Below are 25,287 nucleotides of genomic sequence, written 5' to 3'. Positions count from 1 at the left end.
TGAGATTCACAAAGAAAATTTTATTTTAGGGTTATCCTGCTCTATTTCTTTTGCTGTTTATCCTGCACCTCCTAAGATGTATGCAGTTTCTGTAAAATAGGATGAGGATTAGAAAGGAACTGTTTTAAAAAGCGTCTTTATTAATTAAGACCATTGAAGGGCTCATGTTTTTAAATATAAAGTAAGCTAAAACTAGATCAGCAAAGAAAACTGGAGAGGAGAAAGAAGGCGTAAAGGGGATGAAACACAAGAATGTTTTATAGGAATATCGTGGGCGTGTTTAACTGATTTTTTTTTTTTTTTAAGTGTAATATAATGTCCTCAACCTGCCATACCACCTTGACTTCAAAAACCAAACAGCTGGATGCAGGCTATCATGAAGGAATCTCTAAACCACTGATGGTCAGAAATAGGGAGATAGAACAATAGAGAGTTACTCTGTGTCTGCCCTGCTTCTTATGCTCTTCCCCAGTGCTGCTAATATGGGCTTTTGGCACGGTCCAGTATGACCATTCTAATGCTCTTATGCAGGTGACAGCAGACAAGGATTGCCCAGGCTTTCTGTTTAAGTGGTGTGCTTATAAATAGAGTTATCATTTTTGAAAATTTTGTACATGATCTTTGGTCTCAGAAATAGAGCAAGGCTGATTGAAGTGAGGGACAACGGGTATCAAAGTAAGAGTGGATGGGTATAAAGCATGAAATGGGGAATAGAATGACCTGATGGAAGGTATGGAAGAGGGAAGGAGGAAGGGAAGGATTGAGAGACTGTAGAAAGTGCTTAGAGAGATGAAAGATCCTGACAGCTAATGGGCTTTAAAGTCCAGGATTCTGCCAGTCCATGTACAATCAGCAGATGCTGATACGGGTAGGATGAAAAAGAGAGTCTGTAAAGAGCTTGCTGATGCAGTGGTTCAAGTGTTTGCAGTTTGTGAGGGAGCTGAAAAGCTTGAACCTGCAGCTCAGAAGGGTCTCGGGAGCTGTGGTGGGGCCAGTGAGCACTTCTGGCAACTTGTGTGCTTAGAAGAGGTGGTAACTCCCAGCTCAGTGGTTGCAGATTCCTTTCCTTGGGTGTCAGTACTAATTCTAGAGGTTGCCGAAAAATGCAGCTGCCAAAAGCATCTCCATCACCCACCACTTTGCTCATATTGCTGTCTCTGTAGATCCCTTGAATGGATTCCCATTGCACAAGGATTTCTGTTCTGCCTTCCCATTCTGCTTGCCTTCCAATGCTCCTAAGCAACCATCTATCTCTGCTCCTGATTAATCCCCGTTCAGCTATAACCCCTTCTGAGGTGTATGTAAACCCTCAGGGGCATCCACCAGCCATGCTGCTGTCTCCTGGACTCTCTTTCTGCTGCCTGACATATTGGTCTATATATCCAGAGTGTATTTTGTAATTTTTCCTTCAAAATCTTTACCTCACGCAGCTTCTGCAGTTCTCTTTGGCCAAGTGTCTTTCTTCAACTCCCATCCTCCACTTTATCATCTGCCAACAACACCAACCTCCATATCTTTTTCATCTTGTCCCACAAGGCATTTCTGTGCCTTCTACACAGCCTGTTATGCTTGGAAAAAATCTGTTCATTGCACCTCCACCCTCATCTCATTGAAATTAGTGCTAAAAACTCAGTTCTGCTATGAAGCCCTGGAAAAATGAGAGGGAGGACTGATAACAGAAATCAGAAAAGAATCTTCGAACCCTGCCCTTGCATCAGCACTATCAATATGTGTCTGTGTCTTAACAGATCACTCCATGATCTTTCAGTTGTCACCTTCATCCTTCCTTTTCCTTCCCCATCTGTTTTTGGTCTTTCATTCGTAGTTCATGCTGAATATAAATTACCCTCCTCGGCAGAGAGACCATGTTTTTCCATTTATTTTGAACAGCCAAGCACATCTTTAAATCTGGTTTTTTTAATTTGAAGCATGAAAATTATTGTTAATTATCTTGAAAATGCAATAAATACCAAGTTGCTGACATCTCCCAAGGAAAACATTATTTTAATATGAAAAGCTGTAGAGGAAGGGGAATGAGACAATGCAAGATTTTTTAAAAAGTGGGCTTAATGGACTGTGGCAGATTAAATACTGTATAGCCAATCGGAATTAGTATCAACTAAGAATTGTTGAAACTAATGGCACAAGTGAAGAAGGTCTGAGTGAACTGTAATCTATAAAAGTGTGGCTCAGAGAACATTGGCCTGATCTTTATGGCTTATCACAGAGCTTGCAGTTGCTTTCTCTCAGCACCAATAGCATTTTTTTCATCTAGAAAATCCCATTCTGTCCTTCTTCTCTTTGTTCACCTGTTACCAAATTAAAATCCTATTAAACTGCACACCTGCAGTGGGTTTATCTGCAGAGCACTGTGGTATAGCTTTTAATCCAATTCCACACCCCCATGACATATAATATACTGCACATCAGAGCAAAGAGAGACCAAGGTAACACTGTTCATATGAAGCTCAGCTGGCAGACAGCAAATCAAACACTTTGAGTTAGTAGAAAGGGAGAAAAAATAACAAAATAATGAACTGTTTCACATAAATTAATAATGAGTGTTCATCTGAGTGGTGTATGTAAACCAGGATACAGAGATCAAGTAAAAACAGTAACTAAAATGATCAGAAATCAGAGTATAATCTTGAACCTGCTTAAAGTCAGTGGCAAAACTTCCACTGACTAAGAAAACCAGGATTTCAGAATTAAAAAGTGGTCCCCATGAGGGGGAGAGACAGGACTGAGATTGTTTTGAAAAAGTGAAGAATAGAAAGAATTATAACAGACAGATAAAATATGAATTATGTATTAAAAGATAGTTGTGGGTCCCTATCAGACCTTTGCCACCCCATGAAGAAACCCAATGTGTATCTCTGCTTGTTGGGTCAATTGATGGAAAATTAGGTTGGGTATCTGCAAAATATTTTGTGTTCAGCAGGAAAAAATAGAGAAGATTTTTTTATTCAGTGAAGGGAGAAACAGTAATTTACAGTCTCTATAGTCAAAACATTTATAAGTTTATGTTCTGATTTTCAGCTCATCCAGGTCATGTTGGAAGACAGAATTACTAAAACTTCCTTTAAGTTGGATCTTCCAATTGGAAAGGAAGCACTTATCACTCTAAAAGATGGACAGAAATTCATTATTTGTGCCTCTGATACCGAGCAAATCTCCACAGAACACCAGTCTGACTTTTGAAAATTATTTATGAGGATAGACCATACTTACTTTTTGATACTATTTTAATTTTTTTAATTTAAAATCTTTTTCTGTAAATACTAAATTCAAAACTGTGCTAATGATTATTGGGCAGGGTTTTAAGTTTTCATGTGAATTAGCTATTTGACTTTATTTGAATAAATCTTCAGAATACAAAGTGAAATACTTATGTTTTATCTGTCTTGTATTTCTGTCATCAGTAAAGCTGAAGGTCTACCTGAAGTCATTGTGGTGAATTTATCTGGAAGCTACTGAATAGATTAATGACCCTGTACCAATGCTGCTTTGTGTCTACAGTGCACAATTTAAAATTGCTATTTATTGCATATAGAATTTAGCAGTAATCCCTATGTCTTGAAAAATTCCTGCATTGCTTCCCATTGCTGCTGGATACAAGAGAGTCGATATCTCAGATGTGAATCTATTAACTGAAATAAAATAGGTTTTAATGATGTTATTGATTTGTTTATAATATGTCAGAAACTTAAGCTGTTTAAACTTGCTCTGTAAGCACAGTACGAGCAAAGAATCTATAGAGAGAAATCATGGAATAAATTTATATGAAATATTAAATAAAGAGAACAAAAGTTGTATCACATACGCATCAGTTTGCATTAGGAAATTGACTAATTGTCCAGTGAGAAACACAAGGGAAATTGGCTTTTTAAAATATGTTTGAAGAGTATGACTGTGGGAAGTTGACTCTAATCTCAAGGGCCTGCTTCACTATTTTAAGATGGGTATCTCCTGAACTAGAGAAAAAAAGGGGGGGAGCTTATCTAGCTTTTATTTATTCTGATTTTGGAAATCTACATTTATTTTCCACTTCTGTCTACATTCCTCTTTCTCAGCCCAAGCACTGAAAGAATCCCAAGCACTGAAAGGACCATATGCTAAAGGAAAGGTAGAAGTGTATTGAGTTATGCTGATAAGTTTAAGATTTTAGTGGAGAAATGACTCTGAGAGAAGTATCTTCCCAGTTTGAAAAATGAATTTGGGCCTTACGGCCTGTTATACCTGTTTACACCATTTCTTCAGGTTACTACGGTGAAGATAAAATACAAACAGTGGGTTTAGGAAAACAGAAGCTAAAAATACCCAATATTTCTGTTAATTTTTATTTATAAAAGTTTCTATTTTAGATTAGGTATGCAGCATATTCTCATGAGACAAGCAGAAATGAGAACAGCAGACCAACCTTATAGTCTGTTCTTCATGCTACAAAAAGTCTGGGTACAGTCTACTAAATGTATCTGCAAATGTTATGAAAGGAGGATTCTCCTGTGAGATTTATCCCTCCCTGCCTAATACTGAACCAGTACTCCTTAAATAATTTACATGAATACAATGAAAGTTTGAGAGTACATATTTTAAAGAACTGTAGGATTGCATTGAAGGGGTCTACTGCCAAGAGCAGAAAAAGAGCCACAATACAAAAATAGTTTTATTGAATGGGGCCCTTTATTTCAATTCAAGTATACATTTAAATCTTTGCCTAGTTAAGCCCTTACCTAGTGACCATACTCTTTAATAGTGGCTCCGTGTCCAAAGGAATCCCACAGGTGTGCGAACTAATGAGGTCTGCCTCCCTGAAACTTTGGGTCTTGCCGGTGCCTGGCCCTGGTGTCCCGAGGAGACTTTCCCTGCAATGGGAGCATTTCTGCGGGCGCACTCTGTGGTGGATCCTCCGTTTTCTGACAAACGAAGGATCTTCGCTTGTCAGAAGGAGCGATCGCGCTGCTTCTGTCCGGCAGATGGGGACGGGCTCGTTTCCTCTCCCGGTTCTCAAAGAAACGTGCAGAGGAGCGGACGGTGCCGCTGCCGGCGCGGCCGCGGGAGGGTGCTGCGGACCGGGCGCGGCGGCGGCGGCGGTGGCGGTGGCGGCGGCGGCGGCGGCGCTGCGGCAGAAGATGTCGGCGGGGCGGCAGGGCCGGGCGGCGGCGGCGTGCTGGCTGGCGGCGGTGCTGTGGGGCGGCGCGGGGCTGCCGCCGGCGCGGGGCTACGTGGTGCTCACCTCGGTGTCCTGGCCGCTGCCCGACGGCGACGGGGCGGCGGGGGACGAGCTCCACAGCTCCTCCACCGAGGAGGCGCTGCCCGCGCTGCTGGAGGAGGCGAGCAGCCTCTGGAAGCAGAGCTACCCGGCCTCGGCGTACCAGGAGGACGGGGAGCTGGGCCCGGGGCCGCCGGGGCGGCGGGCGGCGCGGGGCGCCTCCCCCTCGAGGATGTTCTCCTACCGGCGGGAGAGCGGCCCGGGGCCCGGCCCCGCCGCCCCGCCGCAGCCCGAGCGGGAGCGGGCCGCCGCCACAGCCCGCTTCCTCGCCCACCACAACACCTGGGGCTTCGTGGCTACGCAGGCGGCGCAAGGCAAGGTACCGTGCCACCCCACGCGGCGCTGCGGCCTCGCCGGCGGCACCCCGGCGCCTTGCGCAGCGGCGGGTGCTCGGGCGCCCGCGGCAGGTGACAGCCCGGGGGGGCGGCTAACGGCCGCGCGCGGGCAGTGGCTAATGGCCGCGCGAGCGAGGGGCGGCTAACGGCCGCGCTTGGGGGCGGCCAGCGACCGCTGTCCAAGCCCCGGCGCCAAGCGCGTAGCGACCTTCACAGTCGTCCTTCTCTGCCGTCTAGGGAGAGAAACCACGCGTGGACCGCAGTGAAAGAAGCATGCTGAAAGCAGCCGCGCGCGCGGACGCGGAGAGCACTAACCCGTGAAACCAGATCAGCGCTGCCCTTAGTGGGAGGCGTCCCGCCTCCGCGGGGGGGAGTTAAAGGGCAGGGTTGCCGTTGAACGCAGCATGCAGCGCCACTCTGACCAGAAAAGACGGGTTTAACTTTCTCACTGTCTTGAAAACACTTGAAATTTAAAAAAACGCAAAAAGTTAGAAGCAAGTTAAACTTCAGCAGGCTGAGTTAGTGGCAATTTTATTCTGAAATGCAAAGCAACAGGGATAAGAAAGACATCATTGATGAAGTATTCTCATTTATTCACAAGAAGCCTGCAATTCTTCCTCATGTTTTCAGAGATACTGTTAAATCATATGATCTTAACTATTCCAGTTTACGCTTTCACCAGAAGCCCATGGTAGAATTACAGCCTTAATACAGTCTGCAGTTATCTATCTCTAACTAAAACACATAAGTAGTACAGAAAAATCTGATTCAGAGTAAAATTTGGAATTGATGAGTGGAATGTTGCTACTCCGATGAGTTATACTGCCAGCGATCACAGTTTTTCCCGAGCATCTGCTGTGAAGTTAACCATGCATGAAAGATTGAGAATATTTAAGCAATTGAAACATGTAGTGCAAAATTACTGACAGCTACTACCTTTTTACTTTGTAAATCTTAATAGTACACAAATAGCATATTAGTTTCTAAGTCATGCAGTTTCTTTAAAACATTCCTACTAGCATGCACAGCAAGGACCACCCTTAAGCACTATAAACATTAAAATTTTAATGACATATAAACATTGGAAAGCATGAAGTCCAGGTAATAACATTAACCAGTGTTTTCTTATTAACTGCTCATACTTGATTTTGTTATGAAGCATTTATCAGTAACATTAAATTAATATATTGACTGATAATTTTACTATTTATCAATCATCTAATTGACCATGAGGAAAGAAATATCTGAAGACATGAAAAAATAATGATTCATTACATATCTGTCACTGTGATTTCTAATGGCATGAAAAGCATGGTAACAACAGAAATTGTTGCAGAGAATGTTAACGTGTGTCATTACTGGCCAAAGACATTTTTGCATGTGTAACATCCATCGTGTGTATGCAAGTCAGTGACTGGGAGTAAACTTGGAAAACTTGTCTTCCTCAGCTCCCTCCTCCTACATGGAAGGAAGCTTTGCTGCTGGCTAGTCTGATGTTCAGTTTGACTTTAAGCACAGTTCTAGCTTAAATGTCTTTCCCTCTGTTTTGGCAAATTGATGCAACCACATTCCAAATCAAGGTTAAAAGGGGAGCCAAAATTAGACTAAAAAACAGAATGAATCAAGTCTAAGTTAGAATCTATATCCTTTTCGTTTTGAGAAAGGGTATCAGCACTGTCTGGGGGTAAACATTTCTTGATGCTGATAACATTGATTTTAATGCACTTAAACATTTTTAATTTGCTAGTTCCTTTAAGTTCAGTGGAAGAGCAAATCTTCTCTGTAGCATCACAGACAGGACTGGGAAGAGAAATGGAGGAGAGATCTGTTTCCACAGAAGCGTGATAGCAAGATCTGATTTAGAAGATGGTCTGTCTAGTGGTGACAACAGAAAGTGTGAGATAGAACAAATGGGTTTTGTTGCCCTTTCTGCTAAAGACCTTGAGGAATTCCCCAACATTGTAAACTGTTTACATGCAAAGTTGTAAGGCAATGCTTATTTGAATTTTCCAGATCCAAGGTATGCCTTATGGGAACTGTATACTTGTCAGCGATGGTCCCATCAATAACAGCACTGGAATCCCTTTCTTTTATGTGACGCCAAAAGATAACACTGTGGCAGATCTACTGAAGAATCCTGTAGCTTCTCTGACCCTGCCAGAAGCGGATGGCAATTTCTGCAGGTAACAGAATTTTGTCTGTGTAGTACTGCCTTCGGTGAGAACAAATACAATCCTCAAGATAAATCTATGATAGCTTTATGCTGTGTCCCAACCTTCAATGTCCCACTTCTATTCTTGGCTCTCACCATCAACTACAACTTCTTCTTTAGGTTTATTTTGCAGTAAATTGCCACAGTATATCTTAAAAAAAAGGAGGAGTGTCATTTAAGTGTACTGTAGCATCAAAAGTTGGGGTGGTTTTCAGATTGCCTGTTAACAAACCTAAATTTGAGTCTCTTCCTGGAGGTGTCTACATAAAATCTAGTTGTTAGAAATCCCATTATAATCCACAGAGATCTAGTCACTAAGGTCAATAGAGTCTGGAGAGCTATTCAAGTCACCATAAAGTAGACACCCTTGGTCTACTGAACAGCTCTTGAGGCCTTATTGTTTGCATCAACTAGTTCTCTATGAACTATGATGGGATCCCAAACTCTTAGTTCACAAGTTATACACAGGACCATGCCATACAGTTGAATTTCCATCTCTTTCAGAGCATACAATTAAGTGTGATACCATCACACATTTTTAGTGTGTTGTACATCATAAACTGTTGTCACATGATCCGCCAAATAAAGGAAGCCAGGCTTGGGATTTACTGATCTAAAATAAAGCTGGCCCTGGGTTTGTCTCTCCATAAATAGTATTGAGTTCAGTTCTTTCTTCCTAGTAGTGTACGTAATTCTAGATCACTGATGCTTTACATATATAAAATGTATGTATGCATAGAAACTCAAAAATGATACAATTCTCCCTCATACTCAATCCCCTTGAAAAAGACATATCTATGCCATATGTTTGTTTACAGTCAAACCATGTGACAAGCTTGGCTGGGTCAGCCTTGTGTGAAGTGTTATTACCAGAGGCCTCTTTACATGACGAGGTACGTGGTGATGCTGAAATTGTGTCAGACGGGACAGATCTTCCAAGGAAGATCTTCCACACTGATATTCCAAGGAAATAGAAAAATTGGAAATTACAGGCTGCCTCAGAAAGAAATGAGTTTAAAATAAAAGTTTTTACTCCAAGTTAAGGTGCTATTTGGGGGGGAGGAGAGGTTTATCTTAAGAACTAGATCCCAGATTTACCCAACTAGGGATCATCCTGGGCATCATCCTGCATTTCAAGCCTTCTAGCTGAAAAGAACAGTCGGGAAAAAAACAGTGAATGGCAAATATAAAGCACATTATTGTTTCACTTGTCTGTATTGTCTCCAGAATATACAGCCTGTTTTCTTAAGAGTTATATCATAATAAAATTAACTGCTTCTTTATCCTAAGCAGTGATTTCAAGCTGACATCCCATTCCCAAGGAATGGAAGGCCACCAGGCTACCTCTTGCAATGTCAGACACCCAATATATATTTTTCATCACAATGTTTATTAAGGTGCTTCAGCTTTGAATGCTTGAGAAAGTCAACATAATTGTAAAGTTAAAACCAAAATAGTTCTGTTCCTTAAAATTGTTTAATTAATTTTGAATTGATCATTTCAAACTGCGAATAAATGTATCAGCTCTTTCTTAAAAGACTAACAGAACTGATTCCTGCTTTTTCATTCAATCAAATAACAAGCTGAATATCTAGAGACCAAGTGTTTAAAAATGTATGTTAAGTCCTATGTCCTAGCACTTACGTAGCTGCCCTATTTTCAGTGGCTCTAGATGGAGAGCAGTTTCCATTGATGATAACTGCTGGTGATGAGCACTTCTGAAAATTACACACTCATTTAGACACCTAAATATGGCCTTTCATCCCCTACTTTAGACATCCACTTTTGACAGTCTTTGTCTTTTATGATTTAGCAACAGCAACATCACTGCCTGATTCACCTGTTTGGGAAGTGCTAATTCACCAGTAACAGAAAATCTATTCATGATTTATAGAAATATGAAAGTCACATACATCACAACCCTTCAAGAATATTCACTGGCTTCCTGTTAAGCAACCATTAATTTCCAAAATTAACCACTACCCTTCTGTTTAATGTCCCAGAAATTACTTGTTTCTACTGCAGCCAGGGCAACCTAAATTTTACCACACGATTCTCTAGTTCTCTCAGCAGCCTGAGACTGAATTATATGGCAAGAAATGCTCTCTGGACACTACTAGTAAGCTTAGCCTGTATTTCCATGACAGTTTAGGCCAAACTAATTTCCAGTTGCCATATCCCCATTCTCCCTCCCTGTAACTGGTCGGTCGCAGGGTCCCTCTCTCTCACATCAGCTTCCAGGATTTGCGTGACCCTGAATGAAGCATAAATCAGAAGAAAACTAACCCAACAAAGTGAATAAAGTTTTCTGCTGGTCCTCCTTCATTTCTTTCTCTGCCCGCTCCTGCTTCTGGAGGTGGACCTGCTTGGCTCAGTAACCCAGCAGAAACCTCTTTCCTTTTTTTTTGCTGGATTAGATTTCTGCTGGGATAGTACATTGAATCAGCTCACCAGGAGCCAAAGTAGTACAAAGGAGAAGGGAAGGGAGAACGTGGAGGAGAACGCGACATTCCCATTTCAGCGTGTAACCATAGCCTAAAAATTGAGGTTACTACTGAATTGAATACAAAGATTAACAGTCTAATCAGTCCTCCTTGCATTATTTATTTTGTTGTTACATTCATTTTGTTTTTCTTTACTTCTAGAGCTCCCATCTGCAACAGATGATGGTATTAGCACAAAGAACAAGTGATACAAAGAATGGAAAATAGGGGCAGTTGTTGAGCTGCAGTTTGAGTTTTTGATAGGTAGGAAAACGTGAAGAGGTTTCGGGGCTGTCTTGCAGTCAGGAACCAGGAAAGAGATGAGGACTGGGAGAGTTTAATCTTCCCCCTGGGAGCTGGGTCAGAAGTGAATTTACCTTTTAAACTAGAAGAGAAACGTTGCAAATCTATACAGGATCCTACTCTTACCCCACAGACAGGGCTTCTAAGGCCAGTGCAATAGTGATGAAAATAACCAGCATTTAGGGGTCCTGCTGTCAGTGCTGTGGGGTTATCTGTCTCCCAGCACTGTCTGCACATCGATTGTGCTGTTGGTAACAGAGTCAGGTTACAAGGTCTGCCATGGGCAAACCAAGCCTCTCTTTTGGATGCTGTCTGTCTGATGAGGTATTAAGATTGTGCCATGCAAACAGCACCTAACATCCTTAGTGCAACATTTATGTGGTGGTTTAATTTTCATGTAGCAAATTCCTTTCTCTTTACTCGCACTATATGGGGCAAAATCTTTCAGTGTGAAAGACCTCAGATTCTGCTTGGTATTAAGGCAATACCTGTGGGGTTTCCTTTTCAAAGGAAAATATCATTTATAGGTAGTTTCACTACTAGAAGTTCCCTGGTCAAAGCCATCATTAATTGTTTTGACTTCAAAATCAGCTAAATGAATAATGCTCTAGGTAAGTTCATGCCCTTGTATGCCAGCAGTGAATTTGGCTCTATAGCTTGTTTTCATATAGAATTTCATTATATACCTACACTGAGGTTTAAGAATTAAAACAAATCTGAAAGCTATTTGATGCAGGTAGTCAATGCTCGTGGGAGTATTTGGCACTCTGCTGAAAATGCTTCTGACCTGTATAAAAGAAATCTCTAGCCTTTAGAAAGAAAACATAGCTGACATTTCAATAGTCTTGTATCTAATGAGTATCAAGTGACTTGTGTGCTTGCACATCAGTTTATTATTAAATTTAGTTAGCAGTGGATTTCCTTTGTTTTATTTCAGAACATACTCCAGTTTCAAACCTTGACAATAAATGTTTTCACTTCTGGAGAAGTGAGGAATGGAGCAGTCTTTTTGGTTTTCCAGTGTTAATATTTAATCATCTGGAAAGAAAATTTGAAAAGCCTAAACTAATAACAGAAATAACATTTAATAATGAAAGAAAGAGAGCTATGATGCATCTCAATAGGCACTAATTGCAAGACATTTTAATGTTGCAGCTATTGTCTGGATTCTTCATCTCTGACCTAGAGATTTCCATTTCCCAAAGGGAAACAAGCTGCACTTCTTTGAGAACATTCTCTGATGATCAGTCTAAAGAAAGCATTAGTACTATTAACACTGAATTTTATCGGAAGGCTAATAAATGGATAATAGAGGGGAGAAAAATTGAATGGTTCAAGGCTATATATAGACAAAGCTGGCAATTCTGCTCCACAGAAAAACTGAAAAGATTGAGTCCTATTCTTACAGATTTCAGAGGGAACAAGACTGAGCCCTACATTAAAGAATAGAGCAGCTATTGTTCTAAATGAATGTCCCAACACACAAGCTGCTCAGATGATCTCTCTTTCCGAGTAAGCTCCTGGGCCTGCCTCATTACAGCTGCAGTCTGGAAAACAGGCAATTAATTTTAAACGTGTGTTGTCTCCTTCACATCAGGTTCAGCACCTTCATAGAGACCAAATGCAGCTTTCTTAGAGAAGTAACAGTTAAATTGGATGCTGCAAACTGATTTTCACACAAGGGAAAAAGAAAGAAAAGCAACGCGCTTTGGGGTCAATTCATAGGTTTGTTTTCCTTTACTATTAATTTGGAGGATGGTGTTTCCAGTCTGCACTGCAGACTGGTATTTTGAGTGATCCACATTCCCCTACTTTTTGTGACTTGCATCTGGGATGGGAAAGCTGCTTCCTTCAGAGCCATTTTACGTACATGTTCCATCCACTGCTTCAGGCGGCAGGTAAAACTGACAGATAAAACTGCCATGGGTCACAGACACAAGCTTTGAGATGCCAGCTGACCATCCGAAATTTATCTACCCCTGTGATTATATCGTCACTGTTAATACAAGGATGAATATGACAAATACATTTTGCATTACACCTTCAAACAAAGAAAAATTACACGTGCAGAAGAGAAATGCATCTGCTAGAGAAGAGCCTGGGCTGAAATCCTGACATCAAAACATCTCTCAATTTTTGAGAAGTTGAGGCCAACCCCTTAGTTCTGTGGCACAGACACATCTCTAGCTCTGGCATTTATACTGGCCCTCTTTAGTCATATGCAAATAATTATGTCGGTAGCTGTTCTTGAAAAATCTGTATTTAAAAATTCAGGAAAATACCAAATTAGAAAGTTAAATATGAAACCTACTATCATCATGGCCCAATGCACACAATATAGCTCTAAATTACTGTTTTGTTTTGTTTTTTTCTGTATTCTTAAATAACCAACTTTACAAAATCCCTGTCTGGTACACTAGTATGTGCTTCTCTGTCTGCTTTTACTGAAATAATTGATGCTATGATTCTTTTTTATTTCCTGTGAATTGTCTATTGTTAAACTATATAAAACTTTCCCAGCTTAGACATATAGTTCAGCCAAAGAAATGGGTTGTTATTGTCAGCAAAGACAGACAAACAAGCTGACTTCACTTAAATTATATATTAAAAAAAACATTCTAGGAAGGATTATCTTCTAGGAACAGTGACATGATTTAAAACATTAAAATAGGTATGCTCTGAATACAGAATCACTTATATGCAAAAAAGCCATTTTAACAGTATTCATTACTACTAAGCATCACTTTAGATTCAGAATGGAAGACTGTGCTTCTGAAAGCAAAGATGACTTTTAACTATCTTTGCTGGATCTCAAACCTGACTGATAAAGAAAGTTATTCTTGTCAAAAATCAGGGCAAGGCAGGGCAAAACTGCTCAGCCGTATCCATCTCAAGGCCAGCAACAGCTTTTCTGATTATGAAATGGCTTTCAACAGGGATTTTGTTTGACATTCATGCCATGCAGATTAGTAACACTAATACATTGTTTCTGCTTCAGAGCCTTCATTAGTTAATGATGAGCAAATGGAATATATAAGGAGGATGACTTCTGCTTTTCAAAATATACAATCAAAATTACATACACATTACAATGATTTTTCCAGGACATTACATTTCCTCTATTTCTTTCTGTAGATTTTAGGGAAAAAACATGATGATGTATCATATATTTTCAAGCTAACAAACAACCCTGAGTCTTCACCTCATGCCCAGTCCTGGGCTGGGCAAACAGGAACTCTGCATGGGACATCAGACTGCTTACCTCATGTCTGTAGAAGGTCAAAGGGATCAGCTGTTCCAGTAGCAAGTGCATCCTGAACAGCCAGTCCCCACCTCCTAATTGCATGGCTTTGTGTGGCTGCTGCTACCACTGAAGGAGAGATCAGGGTGTGTGGAGCAAAATCCATCATTGCCCTTACTTATGCCACACAGGAGGCACATGCTCTGCAGTAGCAGGAGTAGGAAACTGCTCTCTAGGGTTTTCATCTTGACTCTTTGGCTTAGTCCTATCTCCCTTTCCGCAATAGGGGAAAGCTCTTCCCCAACTTCTTTTCCCTTCCCTTCTGTTCAAGAAGTAGAGGGGTAAAATGAGTGCTTTCCCACAGGGCAGGGAGAACTGTGTTCAGGGGAGATGGGGAGGATTTAGGAATTCTGAAGGGGAGGAAGGAAGCTCCCATCTCCCCAGGGGAGTGGAGATGGATGGCAACTCCACAGTGGCAAAAGTAGGTTGGTGAAGAAGAGATTCCTACCCACAGGCTCCTGCATCCTCCCACAATCCCTGGAACATTACTGATCCCTCCCACCTTCCTCCTACTGATTCCTTCTTGGAAACACTTGACTCTCCTTCCCAAATGCCTCCTACACTCCTATTTTGCCTTCATTGCAGTGCCACCTCACTAGTGGACTGCTGAGGCTGAGAATGGAAATAATACCTAAGAATACTCTTGGTCAGAAAGCAGGAGAAAGAGCATCAGTCAAAGCAGGGATCTCAACTGTGAAAGAGAATCCTAAACCCCAACATCATCACCTTGTGTGCCAGTACAGCCATATCAGCTGAAGCCATAGTTTCATGAGATCTGGACTTAGCTAGTTTTCTTTTGAGAATCCTCTAATTAAAATGCAAGAGATTGCTAGCGTAGTAAATATTTTAATGAGTAGGTGGCACTCTTTACTCTGAACCACTTTTGAACCATGACCCAGAAAAGGCAGAAGTGGAACGTAGTGAAATAAGTGGGAGATGTTCATTAGCAGTGTGCTTCATTGCATTGCATCATTGTTGGGAAGCATATTTAACTTGGACACGGACTTCTCCATACGCTCAGAAAAGCTGACACCTTTTTAAGAGATTGCTTTCTATAGGCCAATTGAATGAGACTGCACACAGCTCACTCTCTGATCTTACATACTCAAAATAGACAACTGCCTGGACAGAGTCAAATGCTGCATACATAGTTTGCTCACTGTAAGCAAAGGAACAGAGACAATCAATTCTTCCCTGTCCTCAAATCAGATGAATAATTAAGATAATCTCTCTTAATGCACTATGTTCTTATAAAATGCATAAACTGAATCGTCTTCCATTTTAATCTGGCTTCCTTCAATTTCTTCCACAAGGTGAACATATTTTACATAAGCATAAATAAGTAAATGTGTTTTCTATTGATTTGTCTTCTTCCACGGTTTCCTGCTTTCTGTTTCCCTCAGTTTATATTTTATCATAGCCTTCACGAAATCCTCTCCAGTAATACCAAGGACCTGATTCTCAGCACTGGTAAAGACAGGGCCTAAGAAGCCGTCTCGGGTTTCCCTGATATAGAGGCTGTATAATCAGCATGCATTCTCTTCCCATGAACTCTGCTTCCCTCAATCCCCCAGTCAGTAATGCACAAATGTTACATAAAGCCACTTCTACGTACCTACCTGTTCATGTGCCAACCAAGATAAAAGGGACCCAAGGACTGAGAGCTGAATATGTATTTATTTATACAGAAGGCAAGAAATCACTGGTGAATGCATGACTAGACCTCTACAGATTTATCCCTAGTATCTATTTTTCGTCTTTAGTAAAAATAGGAGATATATTCCTGGTTATATCCCTTTCTTCCTAGGAAACAAAGCCTGCACTTACACAAGTTACACCAGTAGCACCACTGAAAATTCACAATAGAGTTAGCAGTGGTAGCTGTAAGTTTAGTGATTTTTAATGGTTTAGAAAGTATAAAAATAATTACACATTATTAGGGAAATAGCATGCCAAAAGTGATGCAGAAACAGATTTACTTCAGAACATGAACAACTCCTTTGATGAATAAAATACTAATGTCAATGTAAGCCTAGAATAAAAGGTTACTATTCTGAAATAGAAAACCTATGATAAGAGGCAGTGCTAAAAATAAAGAAAGTAATAACACAGCATACTAAATTCAAGTGTATCATTGTCACTGTTCAGCTCTTCCAAAAACTTTGTCAAACATAATCATAACAAATAATTTGTTTGCCTCGTTTCCCTGAAAGGTAAATTTCTGACCCTCCAGAATATTATTCCAATGTGCAACATTCAGTTTAAATAACTTTTACTAGGAATGATAGTATTTTACTTTTGTGTGTCAGTGCAACACCCAGAGTCCAGAGGAACGAACATAGGGAAAGCTGAAAATAAAAGAAGTCAGGAAAAAACAGAGATGAAAACATTCCAGATACAAGTGTACAGTATATGGGTTCTGTTGTAAGCCTTTATGCATAGAGCAGTTTTTCCTGTAAATCAGTGAAGAGTCAAAGTCATACCTGACACTCCAATCTTAGGCAAAAGGCAAAAACCTCTCAGTGATTTCAGTAATGAAGGTAGGATTCATTGCTTAACGACAGCAACATCATGTCTGTTGCCTACTCAAAACTGGCAAATACACTTTTAGAATAAATGAGTACTTACAGAAAAAGATTAAATAATTATAAATTTTGCAATTTGAGAAGGTATCAGACCAAAATCTCTCGCTGCTCATCATCACACCCAAACTTATCATCTTGATCCATTCTATGAGCTGTAGACATCCTTCACTGACAATCCCTTTATAATTCCTATCTGAAAATAATTAACAACATCTAACATAGGAACTATACCAAACAAAAGCGCTTGCAACTATTCCTGTTTTTCCCAGCTGTTCTGTTGTTTTACAGTACTATTCTGCTCCACTGGAAAGGGTTTCATGCATGCAGGTATATGGTTATTAGTTTAAATTAAATTTCTAAAGTGAAATTTTGCTTGTGAGAAGTCCCTTCCATTTATTTTTAAGAATTATCAAGTTAAACATACACATATATGTAAAATGTGTTGCTACAATACAAAGATTAAGCACAAAATGTTAACAGTAGATCAGAAAATCCCTTCAAATGGACTTTATGACTTTTCTATACAGGGCCAATTGTGTACAGGAGTGTGGATTTACGCTGCCCTAGATGCTGGACATTCAGGCCCTGATCTCCCACTCTATAAGTGGGATTCATTCCTCCTTCATATTTCTTTCTTCAGCTACATACACTATATTCATTTATGCTGTAGGTGAGCTGATTCCCACTTAAAGTGCTTTTCTGTGAGACAGCTTATCCCACTTCCAAAGTGAAGTAAATCATTGTAAACAATTAACAAAAGGGGTAATTCTGCCCCTTCTCTGCATCTTTATTCAGGCTGTGTGCTGCTGCTCCTTTCTTTGCATGAACTCTAGGAATTAAACTCACAGGAAACTTTCCTTTTTAAAAAAAGCTAGGTTAGTTTTCTGCCACGGAGGTACTCCAAAGAGTCTTACCTTGCAGCCTGAGAAGTGCCACACCTACCATGAGGGAGAGAGAGGGAATGCAGTTGGGAGGGGAAAATGAGGTGGGAGGGAAAAGCAGATCTGCACCGTTTGGTGGCAACTAACTGTTAAATCAGCTCAGCTATAGTTAGCTTAATCTGGTCTTAAACTGCAGGCTATACCTAGCTGCACATACCCATTTCTTCCTTTGTTTCAGTTATAATGACTGATACTTGTATTTACATTTGGTGGGTTAGTTTCCCAGTGGATCACATACACTGAATGGCCACACAACATCCAAAGCCAATGCAGAAGAAACAACATGAACTATGGCTAACGTTGGGGCAAAAAAAGTCAGCCTGGAGCTGCACTGTTTAGAGACAGTACAGTCTTAGACCACCTTAAGCCAGTTGTGAAACTGCATCTTCAGCACGTGGTATGAGTTAGTGTAGAGGCTCTGCAGTGTGCAAAGGTGACCACGTAGACAAGTTCATACTCTGAATATACACTGATAGAATTAAATCCAGAGTTGGGGCATGGAATGCAGATTTTCAGGGACTTAGACCACCATTCATTTATTAGTTCATATTTCCAAAAAATGTACTGGAAAAAAAATCTTCAGCATTATTTATTAATGTGAATAGAAAGCTTGAGCTGGATCCCTGGCTGCTGTCCTTCTTTCCATGCAGAAGGTGAGGTAGAGGAAAAGAGTATGAGTGACATTTGTCCAGAGATTATCAAACTGAACAACTTCAGAGAAGTGCTGCTCCAAACTGATCAGGATGCTGAAAAAACATCCCAGAGATGATGTGACTGCAAATGGCTCTCTGGAGCACAGGCTACAAACTGTGCCAAGTGCTTACTGGGCATAGCTGAATATCAGCCTGTTATATTTTCTGGCATATTTCTGCTCATGGTCCTATGTATAAAAGCATACACTTTATCCAGTAAGTTACACAGTCTTTCATAACCATCTGTGGGGAATCTGCAGGTGTTAAATTAGCTGCAGGAGAATGCCCATATGTTTCCTGCACGCAATAGACATGTACTGAGAATTATAGGGAAAAAAGGCATTGCAGATTGCATATACAGTGAAGGCTAAAGAGTTAAAGCCAAGTTCTTAAAGTAAAATTGCACACAGATTAGATTTAATTTACTGTGCTTTGGTGCTTCAGATTAAAGCACAGAGAACAAGAAATGCAATCTTCATTTCCTAATGTGATGCTTTGAGCTTATGTTCTTATGAACACCGTGAGATACTTGGGGGTGGCTCAGCACGTCACAGGATCAGGCCTTTATGGTGATTTCCTGCAACTTTTTTGCTATTGGTCAAGTTATGTATAGTGTATGTCAGAGTCAGCAGCCGCCTCATAGCTATTCATGGGAGTTTTTTAAATACTATTATTGTGTAGAAAGATCCAAAAAGCAACTAATACCTTTCAATTCTCGGTTTGAAGGATGGAGATATCTCAAGGGTCTTTTTTAACAGATTCTGTGTGTCTCTTGTTTGCAGATAGAATCTGATATAAAGCAATCAGCAGGGTACAAGTAAACAGGGATTGAGTCTGCAGGAAGCACTAGGAAAAGACCTTGTATTTTATACCCACATATATACATATGCACACTTATTTTTTAGGCTTAGGTCCAAACTAACCATTTCACTAATACTCTTCAGAATCCTGACTACATACTCTAGTCTAGTTTTAAAGAACAAAAATGAAGATTAAACAAATCTCTACAATAGAGGTCTACTTTAGGTGAGTCTTTCAGTAGTCCCACTGAATGTTATTGCTGAGTGTAGAAAAGACCTGAGAGGTCTGACAAAATATTGCAGCTAGATATATGTGAGAATCAGTTCACATTCATATTTCTCAAAAACTCATAACAAAAAAAGCAAGCTATTATACATAAGCATTTTTCTCTGTGCGCAGAAAAAATGTAATTGATCCTGAGGATCCAAGGTGCACCAGACTGACTCTCACAGGACAGATGGTCACGGTGCCTCCGGAGGAAATGGAATTTGCCAAGCAAGCAATGTTTTCTAGGTCTGTATGTAATATGCATATAGTATAATACAACCTGTTGTTTTGAGACAAATGTACAGACATGGCCATTTGGGACTGAAAACCTGAGAAGTAATGAACCTGGTCTTTATTTGGAGATCACAAAAGTAGTTTGACTCCTCTGTTTCTTACAATGATATGCAGAGCTTTAGAGCCTTCTTTTAACTTTTGGGGTAATGCAATATGGAAATACAATTAGTAAATATTAGACTCCAGTAGTGCATGTGGTTTATAATCTGGGGATTAGGAAACTATTTCACACAGCTTTGAGGAGAGATTCCTAACTACAAGGTTTATTTGTTCAGTGTGGCACTACCTTTAATAATTCTCCCCTACCTTAGGATAAGATAGTGCTTTTAAGACACAGACTATTAAGATACAACAAAGAACTTTGTTGCTTTTAGGCATCAGGCTCACACCTCTTTCTGGAGTGGAGTCCCACAATAGTCTTTTGCGATGCTCACTGAGCCTAATGGCCTATGTCAAGTACAACAAAATTATGGGCCATCTGCTTCCCATCTTCTGGAAATTCTTTGCAGGCTGAAAAGGAACAATTTGGCCCATGCTTCCAAGAGCTGCAGTTCTTCACACTTTCAAATGAGCGACACTGGAGAATAAATGAGGATGCTTAGAATCTTGCTCTTACTGCTTTTTACTTACTTGTAGACCAAACAACATCAGCCTTTGGAGATGAAGCTCTGCAAGGGGGTAGGGTGGTGTTCCTTGGCTGCCTTAGTTGTATTTCTTGCCAGAGTGAAGTATGGAGCATTATAAACCTTATTACAAGCAAGGAAAAAAAAAGATGAATGGTGGTGATCCTCACATCTCAGGTTTCAGTCTGGCTGAGTGCACTAGACTGTAGAAAAAAAGTGGACTATGCATATGCTTTGGCACATCTTTCCTTTTTTTTTTTTTTTTTTTTTTTTTTTTGTCTTTCCAGGCACCCAGTGATAAGAAAGTGGCCTCGTAACTATGAGTGGTTCTTCATGAAAATGAACATTGAGCACATTTGGCTTCAAAGCTGGTATGGGGAAGTTTCTACCATTACAGCAGAAGAGTATTTAAAAGCAATTCCAAGTAAAGCATGATGGAAGGGGCTTTGAAATACACGTCTTCTGAGTTTCCTTTCCAAACACTTTTAAAATTTCATGCTGGATGTTTTCTTTACAGTGATTCTTTTTTTCAAGTGTTCAAAATTGCCCTGTCTTAAATGGAACAGAGTGAAAATAAACCAACGCAGACTTTGAAATTATAAAGGAGAGGTGAATAGTAACCCTAACCTGCAAAGTACAATTATGTCATTTCAAACAGGCACTATATCATCTTGAACATCACTTAAAAACATTTTGTATCTGTTTTTTTTTTTACTTTTATTGCTGCACACCCACATGGAAATTATAGTATGTGCTAAATATAATGTTCTGATTTACAGAAAAGCGAATTGCCTATTCAAAACACCCTGTGTATTGTGGAAGTATTATTGCTGCTTGGTCTCATGTTTTGTAGGCATTCTAAGCTAAATCTAATAGCTGCAACTTTAGCTATCCAAGTTAAAAATATTTTAATAAAGGTGTCCTCATTTGCTAACTTAGATTTTCTACACGTATTTTTCCCCAATTATCTAATTGGATATTTAGTTTGAAAATTGAGTAGAGAGGCTGGTGGTAGAACACAGCCTCCCATCATGCACTTAGTAGAAAAAATGCAAGCAGCTTAAACAACACAGCTTCAGTACAGCCTGTCTCCTACTGACGCAGAGCTGGTTAAACATGTTAAGGGCCAAACAACAAATCAGCCCCACAAGGATTATCCCAGTACAGGTATAAACATTCTTGTAAAAAAATTAAGTAAATGTTCTCAGCTAGCCTGTTGTAGATTATGAGACAGGAAAAGTATTTTTAATAGCCTATAGTCCCAAATTTTTTACATCCCACCTCCAGCTACTGTATTATTTTTAACTCGTTTGTGCAACTGACTTTTGTAAAGCATCACTAACTCATTTAAGGGTGGAGCCAGTCTCTTAACTGTTTTCTCACCAAGTTTAAAAGGGTTCCTTCCTGAATTTATTTTTTAAAGAAGCCTAATGATAGTTAGATATTTCAGTCTGTGAAAAACTCCCTTTTTTAGTGCAGACAGTGCAAACTTCATTGCAAACATGTTATGTGTTGGCATTTTTCACTGTAATATTAAAATAGTTCAAAGGTCTTCAGCCCTTTCTCTAGATGGTAAACTTATTCTGTAGCTTGTAAGGGTATCACAGTTAAAAAAGGTCCCATGACTTAACTGGCTAATTCATTATACGGTCTGTAAACTATACAGTTGTTCTCCCTGTAACACTAAAAACAAGACAAATTTAGATGGGTTTTGTGTGCCTGCGAGGGAATGCGCAAGTCTTTCAGCATCGCTGGGAAGGAACCAGAGCTCTTAATAGTAACCCATGCCAAGGTAGGCCTGAGGAAGAGCACGGGTCTCTCTGTTAACAACCTGAGCTTTTACAAGTTACGCTTTGGACAAGTTAAGCTCGGGGCACTGTGACCAGCTGGAAGCCAATTAAGCATAGCTGAGCTTATTTTGGTTCATGCATTAAGAGAGGGCATCATTCTCTGAGCCAAGTTAGACAACATGCTGTTTTAACTACTAGGGGTCACTTAGACCTTGGGTGATTTCAAGGCTGCAGGCATTGCTACCATTACTGATATTCTATAAGAACTGCAGAAAAATTGGGGGGTGGGGGATCTTTGTTTGGACACTTGCTAAGCATATTTTTTTCTTGTTTCACTTCCAGTGAGCCTGTTAACAGTGCTGATCTTTTGTAGAGGTAATTATGCAAAAAGAGGAAGTGTCCTGCCTGAATATGTTTCCTTTTTTTCTTGTCAGATCAGCAGCATCTTCCCATACAAGTCTGCCCCCAAATCTTGTGGTACTGAAGCAAAACAGCTGATCCTATATAGCTTTATAGAATACCATTAAGTGAAATCCTCCTGCATTCGTATTATTTTACCATGGAGAACTTTGTCCACTGTGGATTTGATTCTATCCCCATTAAGATTAATGGGACTTTTTAAAGAAAGTTCAATAGGTAGAGTACTAGACCCAATAAGACAGTCTCCACAGGTCTGAAGTACAAATTTATGTGCAACTTTAATTACATGTTATCCTAGTTCTCTATTATTCCCAGAGAAATATGAAATGCTCATATTCCCCTTCTCACACACACACAAACACACTTAATGTTTAAACAAGCTGAGGAAGAAAATAAAAATTTTAGAAATGTTCTTATTACTATACTCTCATTTTCACTTAGATACTTGGATAGCCTAGTAACAGTGATAGGGCCCTACCACGTAGTATCTGTTACTTATTAATACTCTTGTCTTAAAGTAGTAAGGGATAGTATCAACAATATTTAGTAGAGCTTTAACTATTTAAGAAGTCAATGTGCACCAAGAAAAGTCTTGAATTTACAATACACTTTTTGCTATCTGCTCTCTGCCTGCGTGGTTAGATTAATTGGAGTAGTTACTAAATTACAGTGACACATCAATAGGCAAGCTCTGCTATATGGACAAGCCTTGAGACTTGACAGAACCTCAAAACACGAAACAGCAGGCACATGTAAAGTGACAGAGAGGGCTTTGTAAAGAAATGTCATGTTAAATCACCTGTTCTCATTTCATGCTTCTTTCTCCCAAAGAATAGTTTTCATGAAAGCCCTTGAAAGTCTGTAAAAATTCATCAAAAATATGCCCTGCAGGGTTTGAATGGAATTTTCTGCAGCAAAAAAGGAGAGGAAATAGTCACTAGTTTGTTTTATTGGACTTTACATTGTTAATTATATATTACTTACAATTTTTCTTTAAGCTGACAAATGTCTCAAGTGATACTGGTCATCACATGGTAAGTGATGTTTGTTAAAGCTTTTAATCCAAAGGTTATTATTAAGATCCATAATAAGATCATATTTTCTTGAGACCATAATGGGTCTGATCTTGCTTTAGTTCAAGTTAATAGCAAAAATCCTATTTATTTGTTGTGCTTTAATTGCTAGATCAAATAGACATTTTATGAAAGGCTTTGTAAGCCTTTATGAATTTATAAAGCATTGCAACTAGCTGATTTTTATTTTCATGTATTCTGTATTTTAGCTATTTATTTCTGTAGCTTCCCCCAAAAACCTTGTTGTGCAACATATAATAGTTAAAACTTGAACTGTAGTTTTGCAATACTTAAGAGATGCATTTAGTCATGTCTGTGTATTTGCTGAAAAAAGGAAGACAAAGTTCCTATACTTGAGTTCTAACTTTTAGCTACTTTGTGCAAATGTAATGCATGCACAGTATTTAAGTACAGCTAGTTTTAACTGCTGTTCTTATTTTACCAAAGAATGCTCCATTTCTAATGAAATTTTCATCACTTAAGTGGATGAAATTCACTATGTTTTATTTCTGGATGTGTACTGCAATTTGCAATGTATTTTGACTTCTAAAGATATTGAATGTTGTTAACAAAATGTCTGTCAAGCACAAAATGCAAATAAAATAAACTTCAGAGGTAAAACTGCAGTTAGAACATTCTTAAGTCTTCAGCACAGTGCTAGCCAGAGTAACTGGCCTTTTTTTGACAGCCATTATAATATATATCTGATTTGAGCATCTGCTTTTTTCCAGTTTTCCTGAACCAAGCTGATTTCTTTCAAGGGACTTTTGGGAATTGAGACTCAGATCTGTCTTAGTATAGCCTAGCTTTTCTCTAGGGCAGAAAAGTCTAGCCAAGCACTTTTTATCTTTCTTTCGTCTTCTCATTTCTATCAGCTCTGCTTTCAAGGTAGCAGTTAATTGCCACTCTTAGTAAAGTTTGCTATTCCTTTCTGCACATGGAGATTGAGCACTCACCTATCAGGTGTGCATTAATGGTGTTTGGGAAGTTTCCTCAGTGCTGTTTCTTCCCTTGCTAACCTTGCTCTTGTACGTTCCTATTACACCTTGTTCTTTACTGTCTTCTTTCCTCTGCCACTTTGTCCCACACTAAGGTCATTAATTTACCTTCTCATTTTTTATTTCCTGGCATCTCCTTTCAACAAAATTCACGCTTTCCCTCTAAAATTCCCACTTCTTATTCAAACACGTTATGGGAAACAGCCTCTGTTTCCTATTTATGCTGTACAATCTTTGTCTTGTCATTCACTTCATTCTCTGTGAAGACTGCGGCAATAGTGTTTCTTAACCTGTATAAGCATAGTCAACACCATTTTCCTGTTGCCAGTGTCTCCATATTCTTAAAAGAACATTTCCTGCAGCTGTTCTTTTCATTTTTACTGACTATAATGAACACTCTGTACTCTTTCTAGTTTATCACATTTCTGGAGTGATTTCAGTTTCAACACTGGTGTCTATTCTGCTTTCACTAAGTGTTTTTCACTTTCTTTCCAAAAAATTTTCATTTGAACTACATTTTTGGGCTCCCTAAAAATACCATCACTTTTCTTGATTGGCTTTTTACCAAACACTGAATTCTTGTTTATTCTGAATTCTCTGTCACTTGCTGTCTGTAAACAATGTTTACCTTTCACCTGCCCGTATCGCTAACTCCATTCATCATCTCCCATCTAACATTCTCTGGCTCATCTGTTGCCTTATCTTCTTTTCTATACTTTTTTTCTTAACTCTGGTTTTGCTGTGTTTTTTCCTCAGCTTCTCATTCCTGCTCCACAGCTCCTTACACACTGCTTTCCCTGTTTCACAAATCTCAGTCTTGGCTGTCTTCTTGATTTTGCTACTTTGATCTTGTTCTCACAATGCTCAGTGCCTTTGGATAGAGTCCTAAAACTACAT

The 25,287-nt window shown here is 39.6% G+C and overlaps 2 protein-coding genes across 4 annotated transcripts in view; both read left to right on the top strand.

The window, feature by feature from the left end:
- RFX8 (regulatory factor X8) overlaps positions 1-3,815 on the top strand; it is a 34,867-nt gene extending 31,052 nt beyond the window's left edge. For all 3 annotated transcript variants that reach the window (XM_064502604.1, XM_026103297.2, XM_064502597.1), the window contains one exon: positions 3,040-3,815. In XM_064502604.1, the coding sequence (XP_064358674.1) occupies positions 3,040-3,201 (162 nt within the window). In that variant the 3' untranslated portion in view covers positions 3,202-3,815. The remainder of the gene's footprint in view (positions 1-3,039) is intronic.
- Positions 3,816-4,977: 1,162 nt separating this feature from the next.
- On the top strand, positions 4,978-24,018 carry CREG2 (cellular repressor of E1A stimulated genes 2). The gene is made up of 4 exons (XM_026103150.2): positions 4,978-5,591; positions 7,621-7,790; positions 19,325-19,438; positions 20,397-24,018. Exons 1-4 carry the CDS (start codon positions 5,133-5,135, stop codon positions 20,542-20,544), a joined length of 891 nt encoding a protein of 296 aa, XP_025958935.2. The 5' UTR covers positions 4,978-5,132; the 3' UTR covers positions 20,545-24,018.
- The last annotated feature ends 1,269 nt before the right edge of the window (positions 24,019-25,287 follow it).

The sequence above is a fragment of the Dromaius novaehollandiae genome, chromosome 1, assembly GCF_036370855.1.
Source record: "Dromaius novaehollandiae isolate bDroNov1 chromosome 1, bDroNov1.hap1, whole genome shotgun sequence".
Lineage (NCBI taxonomy): Eukaryota > Metazoa > Chordata > Aves > Casuariiformes > Dromaiidae > Dromaius > Dromaius novaehollandiae.
This window is presented reverse-complemented; position numbering and strand designations above follow the sequence as displayed.

Coding starts and splice junctions, on each gene's coding strand:
- CREG2 (XM_026103150.2), top strand. CDS start 5,133: ATGTCGGCGGGGCGGCAGGGCCGGGCGGCGGCGGCGTGCTGGCTGGCG. Junction 5,592..7,620: donor CGCAGGCGGCGCAAGGCAAG/GTACCGTGCCAC, acceptor TGAATTTTCCAG/ATCCAAGGTATGCCTTATGG. Junction 7,791..19,324: donor GCGGATGGCAATTTCTGCAG/GTAACAGAATTT, acceptor CTCTGTGCGCAG/AAAAAATGTAATTGATCCTG.